The 6,782-nt window shown below is 42.0% G+C and overlaps 1 protein-coding gene across 2 annotated transcripts; it reads right to left on the bottom strand.

Annotated features, from left to right (window-relative positions):
* Positions 1-81: 81 nt before the first annotated feature.
* SCRN3 (secernin 3) lies at positions 82-6,760 on the bottom strand. 2 transcript variants are annotated; one of them, XM_015868427.3, is made up of 7 exons: positions 6,574-6,760; positions 6,289-6,470; positions 5,707-5,906; positions 5,136-5,348; positions 3,022-3,184; positions 2,501-2,681; positions 82-1,338 (listed from the first exon to the last, which is right to left on the bottom strand). In XM_015868427.3, exons 1-7 carry the CDS (start codon positions 6,739-6,741, stop codon positions 1,183-1,185), a joined length of 1,263 nt encoding a protein of 420 aa, XP_015723913.1. In that variant the 5' UTR covers positions 6,742-6,760; the 3' UTR covers positions 82-1,182. The 2 variants fall into 2 exon arrangements, 1 of the variants encoding a protein (XP_015723913.1); XR_014947984.1 differs by lacking the exon at positions 3,022-3,184.
* Between the last annotated feature and the right edge of the window lie 22 nt (positions 6,761-6,782).

The following is a 6,782-nucleotide window of genomic DNA, read 5'->3' as shown; positions in this document are numbered from 1 at the left end:
GAGTTAGTGTGGAAAAGCTGATGATCCCAAATAGGACATGGATGCAAATTGTCAGATACAGACATTCATGAGGAAAACAGGTAAATACAGCATATTTTTATTAAATATACCATCTAGTTCAGAAACATACACTGTACTATTGAATTTCTAAGAAATGATGATGGTTAAAACATGCACAAATGGTTCACAGTTGACTCAAGCGTACTTTCTTCGACAGTTTTACTTGTTATTGCCACCCAGTCAATATATGATCTCCAGAATAGGAGATCATTGGGTGGGGGTTACTGCATCTTGTCACCTACTACCACTGTAGTTTCAAAGCTCCATTTCGTTTTAAGTGTTTGTTTCTGAAGGTCCATGGAAGTGCTGAGATTTTTTTCCTTTGGCTTGTAGTTTTCATCCTGCTTGATCATGTAGCAAAGTCAGAACCTTCCTCCTTTTTTTCCTCACTTTATCCCTCACTATGGCTAGTAAAAGTAGTGTCACAGCTTGATCACCAGAATTAATTTAAAATAATTCTATTGTGTGCAAATAAATTATTTTTTGGTATCGGTGGGAAAAATAGGGAAGTGAAAATTGTGTAGTAACTTGCAAGATGTTGAATTTCAAGTAATCAGATTTCACAACAAATCATGATAAAGTTATGATCTGGATTCAGTATAGTTTAAGTTCATAGCTTCACCCCATGTTAAAGGAGTAGAATATAGGAAATGTACCTTAGAGAGTATTTATCAAAGAGCTGAACATCAATCTGTCTTAACGTGCATACCACTTTCCTTTTTATTCAGTGAAAGCAATACTTCCTATACTTTAGCAAGTCTTCCAGCCCAGCCATCTAAATTCAGGCAAGGAAAAATTCTCCTGCAATTGTTATTTTGACTGTAAAAATTATACGTGCGTAACATGGGGCTGTTCTGCAACTCAATCAAGCTACTGGATTCTAATTGCATCCGTTTGTTGGCATATCTTGACAGCTTTTTGCCAGATACAAAGGTACTGTCTAGCTCTAAAGAGGCTTTTCTGCATTGCTTCCTACAACCAAAAGCTGTTTGGCCTGAATAGAAATCTTCATCTTTAAAACTTTCCGTACTAGATAACTGGTATATTGAAAATAGGAGGTAATCTATAGAGCCACTCCATGAGAAGAGGTAAATATAAAAGCAATCCATTCAAACAGTAATTTTAACCATATACTTTGAGTTCTTCATCTACACACTGTGGAAAGAGGTTAACTAGTTGGTTCATGTCAGGACATCCATTTTGCAGAATTGATTCCATTTCACTCATCTTCCTTTTCTCCAGGGCTTGTATCTCTTCCAGCATTTCTTTACCTTTGCCCTGCAAAAAGAAGTATCTGTGTTTCACTAGAAGCTATACAAAATAGTAGTGTTCACAGAATGCTGTTGTACTGTCCTTATTTAACCCTACAGTTGGTAGAAGTTAGCACTACGGCAAATTTTCTTAGATCTTTTCTAATACCTAGAACTCTCCCCACTTCCCTTCCATTCTTTGACTCATGTCCCTGGGAGGGGAGCTGCTCCAGGAATTGAAGCCAGAAAAACTTCAGTGGGCTTATGTCTGTTTTTTAGATCATGTTAACTGTGTAAACAGGAGAAATACTACTGTTAGAAGTACCTGCATTCCTGTTTTACCTCTGTGCCCAACTATCTTTGTGATCTTGTTTTCTTTCCTGCTGTCCAGGAAAATTCCTCTATATATACTGCTTAATGCTATGTTATTTTGGCTGCTTCAGATAGTTCTATAGTGCTTGCTACGTCCATGCTGCCATTTAGATCAGCAAAATTAGGCTCCGTGTAACTGTTGGGTGCAGAGCTACCTACAACTTACCTGTTGTGAACATGCTGCTAAAATCTATCTGGTTTTAGCATTTGGTACAACTTGTTACTGCCAGTATCCTAAGAAGACGTACTAGTAACAGTGTTGCCATGATTGTCAGCGAGATGCTAATTTTGTGGGGAAAAGAGCTCTGGGGGAAGCAGGAGAGTAAGAGGAAAAAGTAGAAACAGAAGCTGAATTATTCAAACTGGGGTTCTGTTCCTAAGGCTGTCTGACATAACATGCATAAGAGGAATCTGTTCATACCAAGTGATGGTGAAAGGTATGAAGGCATGACCTCCTTGCTGGTAGAGACCAGGGCCCTGAAGAGTTTTAAGTACTTGTCTCTGGAGCTGTATGTTTGCCTGCAGCTGCTCAACCACTTCTCTGTTGTCTGACTAGTACAGGCAAACGTATGGCCTGTTTCTTTGCAAGATAAGCAGCGCAGATACTTCTCTGGGGCTACGTATAGGGGTACAGCTAGTTTCAGTTCTTAGTGTTAGAAACATGTGCCTGCCAGATTCCAAGATGACTGGCTTCTGGAGCACTACCATGTTCTTAACCATTCATCTAAGGGCATTTAATGATATCACATTAACAAAATGTGAGCAAGAAGCTTATATAAACCACCTGCTTGGACTGAAATCTAATTTAATCAACATACCTTCATAGTTTCCATAACTACAGCAGCACTTTCATGTTTTTTATAGAGCTCGTGTCTTCGATCTGGCTTACTCTGAAAACGTGGTTTCTTCTTGACTGGATCATCAGGACCAAATGTAGGGGAGCTAGTTTTTAATAACTCTGTAATTCCGGGCACAAAAATGAAAGGCTTGAACACAGACCTAGGAAGAGAAAATAGAACGTAGATCTTTACTGATATAGTTGTGTTTTAAAAGAGTCAGTAGATTGCTGTATTTTCCCCATGTTTCCTTCTCTCAAAGAAGTTAAAATTAAAGCGAAAAATTCTCCTAACGTGTTTTTAAGTCAATGTGACAGCAGCATGTTTCACTAAGTAAGCTGGTAGAGAGTATTAATGTACATAACAAGCATTACATTCCCCCGCTATTTGATTGTGGGTTCTTTGGAAAATGAAACAAAAAGGAATCTATAGTTAGACAAACTGATACACTTTCCATTTAAGTATTTACAGCTTTTTATCATCATGACTTGCTGCTGCATCACCTTGCAGGGTCTGGAGTTCCCGTAAAGAAGTGAATGCATGGCAGATTAGGGTCCTGAGGCAACACGGACACCATGCTTCCAGTTGTCATAAAACCACCTTCCATATTAATGCCACTCTCTTTGTCACGAAGAATTTCCATCATTGTTTCAGAAGTGATAGCGCCTATTTCAGATACAAAACAGTCATTTACACACAGTGCTATTTATACTGCCAACTGGTAAGTTTTCTGCAACGGGATGAAAAGTAGGCAATGCTGGCCTTACTTTGGCTATATTGGCAAAAAGAATAAAAAAAGCCAAACCATACTTTAACATGTAACATTTCAAAATATGGCTGTTTTCCCCCAAGTATTTATTTCAAAGAGTGAGGTGATAACGAGCTGCAACATTTATGACTTCAAAAAGGAGGAGGGAGGGAGGATGATGTTTCCCAGAAAGGTGAGGCTCATATGGCTTGCAAATGGTCATCCACACCATAACTTTTCATGTGAAAATTAGTAGCTTGGATTAAAGGCTGAACTTTCTAAGTACTGTGCTGGAGTCAAGAAGACAAACAGTCATAGTGGTGGTTGTGATCTGTATGCAGATAATGCCATTAGGATGCTTTGAAATGTAAAAAGTAACTGTGCATGGACTTTGTTTGCCTTTGAAAGGAAGCCCTGAGACTTTTTTCTGTGTGCTATCATCTGACCTTCCAAAGCACAAAAGCTTCAAGTTGCTGATCAGAATGATGAACTTCAGTAACTGATTTTACACAAAGAATCAACAGAAACTACAGTAGCAAATCCATTTTTCAAGAAGTGCTGGTGGCCTTTGAGAGGTATGGTACCAAATGTCCCTATGACAATAGTTCTTCCTTCTCAGTGAGGAAGGACCATCCATACTTAGTCTCCTTCTGGATGCCTCAGTGAAATTCTGGCTGCATAAAGATACATATTTTAAACTGTCTCACTGCTTGCTCTTAAGATATACAACTGCTAAGTCAGATGTGCCTTTAAAAACAAAACGCAGTACAAACTGGGCAGGATGGATTAAGAAACCAGTGGTTTTACTGCCGATTTAAACCAAATAGCTTCTAGTTAGGACACCTATTTAAAATAAATCTAAACAGAACTGAAGCCACGTGAAGCTGATAACCCGAACACCTGGTGTGATTGTTAAAATGACTCAGGTAATGCCTGAAAATGGGGATTTAGAATGAAAACACCGATAGAATCCCAGCATTGTTATCATACAGGTAAATACAGGTATTATGAAAATGCTTTCAGTATTCAGAACCTGCAATTCCCAAAATGAATGCAGGATTTAGTAAAGCAGGAAAGCAAAAAGTAATTCATTCTGATGTATATGAACTGAACTAACTGCTGAACTTGGTGTGACCGAGCTCAGCCAAATAAGTAAAAGACGCTGGGGTGCAGGGTTACTGGAGTTCAAATTAATTACTTCAAATGAACAAGTGAAGGCAGATGTATGAAAAAGCTGCCAGGTGGATGCAGTTTGAAGTAATAGCTTCTCTCCGGAGAGGTCTGAAAATAAATAAGTTGGTGATTAGGAGCACCTGCTTAGAGTACAGAACATTCTTTTATTCTGCTCTCAGAGTTTCATTAGGCTGCATAAGGTTAGAGCAGCGGTTACAGTGAAATCACAAACATTTAAGCAACTATCTTAAAAATAAACACCAGATTATGTCTGTGAGTGCTGTGCTGGTGAATGGGGTCAGATTCAAGATGTGCATAGGGTTCTTTATGGCTGCCGACCTTTGGGAGTCTGTTTTAGCCCCTGCTTTTAGTTCCAGGTCCAGTAGTAATATAAAGGATACCAGAACAACTCTGAGTGAGGTCCTATGGACTCTTCAGCAGTATGGTCTCAGTATTGTTACTGAAGCTGGACATTTGATACTGGATGCTTTCTTTATTATATTCCTCATCACCAAGCTGGCAAAAAATGGACAAAAGCCTCCAAAGTTCAGAGTTTTCCCTTTAGGAAAATCATGTTTCTGAGAAGTTCTGGTTCATTAGATCATATGAGAGATTGCCCATGTCAGAGGTTTAATCATTTATGATTTAAATGAATGTAGCTCAGCATGCAATCTTAAGAAATACAAAAAACAATACCTTTGTGTTTGTTTAGAAGTTTATAGCCTTCACAATAGCGGCTTCTGGATGTAGTCATTCTGGCAGTATTGACATAAGAATACGTGGCAGCAAAATCAAATTCCTTTTCCCCATCCCACCAACCCTTGCTTTTGGCATATTCCTTCAGCTCCGGATGCTCTCTGTCAATCTTGGTTGTGATGGAGAGCTGGTTGGAAATATTCCGCACGCCTCCTATTTGGAAGGTGAAGAAAGAGTCATTTGAATACAGTGAATACTTTGTTTCTGTCCCACTGTTTACATTTAATTCCACTACTACCAAACTGAATTACTACCATCCTTAAGACTGTACGTACTGCTGTTCTCATCCTGACCTGCTTGCTGTCCTCTGTTCTCCAAGTGCAAAGTGGTCATCTCTGACTCTGAAAAGGCCCTCTGAGAACCTGCTACCCTAAGATGCAACTCGCAGTGCCTACAGACACACACCCATATCCTGAGGTTAGTTTCATGCCTTTGTGAAGTGGTAAATGAAAACTAGACAACCACCACTTGTCACCACATTCAAAACATTTAACGAGAGCATCATCCATACCTTCTACTTTTTCCGCTGCCCAATGTTTTCCTGATGTCTCCAGCACCCACGCTTCCTTTCTGTCAGCTATCAGAAAGCTGTTATGGTACGTAAAGGCCATGTGGCTCTCCATGCAGTTTCCTCCCTGGCCATATTTTTCTAGCAAATCAACTATGACAGTAAGAGCCTTTTCAGCTGTGTCCGCTCTCTCGAGTCCAAGCCTAAAACAGAAGGAAGGTGTTAGCTTTGGAATTACAAGCTTGAACATAACTATTCAGCATGAGTACTTGGACTGAACTGGCATGCACAAGTAGCTGTCATTATGTGGAGTCTTGTTTCAGATCAGTTTTGAAGGGAACAAATGTGCCTGATAACCTCCTTGTCAGACTCTATTTCGGTGTGTGACACCTCTCCCATCCCCAGCTCCTGGCAGGAAGGAACCAGCTGACTGCTGTGCCAGTAAATACTTATTTTTAACCACGGCAGGAGAGACAGACGTGCTTCCTGCATGCAAAGGCATCTATTTACCCACGTAACTCAATACAAACGTTTTGAACTCAAGTTCTGAATCCAATCCCATTTACCAAAGCAGCGTGTGCAGACCTTACGAGATCCATGCCCAGGAGCGCCTCGGCATCGCACACCTCCTCTCGGCCCCACACGGCCTCGTTCCCGATGCACACCCCGTGCTCGTTGGCGCCCATCTCCGCGCCCCACAGCCATGACGGGCGGCTCAGGACCACGGCGTGGGTTCGCTCCACTTGCTCAACCGTGATGTAGGTGCACTGCAACGAGCCGCGGCAAAGACACCGCCTTTAACGCCGCCGATCCCGAGGGCATCCCCCCCCCGTTCTCACCCCCGGGGGCGCTTCCTTGATAGCGGCTCACCTCCAGCTGTGCGCCGGCCGGGTGCGAGGCGGCCGGGACGTACAGCACCTCCTGCACCTCGTCCGACGGCCGGTCCGAGTTCTTCCCGAACACCACCCGGCCCCTGACAGCGGCGGGCGGCAGCGCCACGAAGGTGTCACAGGAGCGGGGCGGTGTGAGGGCGGCCATGCTGCTAACGGGGAGGAGCGGAACGGCGCCGCGCCCCGCAG

This window comes from Coturnix japonica, chromosome 7, assembly GCF_054131305.1.
Source record: "Coturnix japonica strain WE chromosome 7, WE-NBRP24, whole genome shotgun sequence".
Lineage (NCBI taxonomy): Eukaryota > Metazoa > Chordata > Aves > Galliformes > Phasianidae > Coturnix > Coturnix japonica.
This window is presented reverse-complemented; position numbering and strand designations above follow the sequence as displayed.

Coding starts and splice junctions, on each gene's coding strand:
- SCRN3 (XM_015868427.3), bottom strand. CDS start 6,741: ATGGCCGCCCTCACACCGCCCCGCTCCTGTGACACCTTCGTGGCGCTG. Junction 6,471..6,573: donor CGGCCGGCGCACAGCTGGAG/GTGAGCCGCTAT, acceptor GGCTCGTTGCAG/TGCACCTACATCACGGTTGA. Junction 3,185..5,135: donor ACTTCTAAACAAACACAAAG/GTATTGTTTTTT, acceptor TATCTGAAATAG/GCGCTATCACTTCTGAAACA.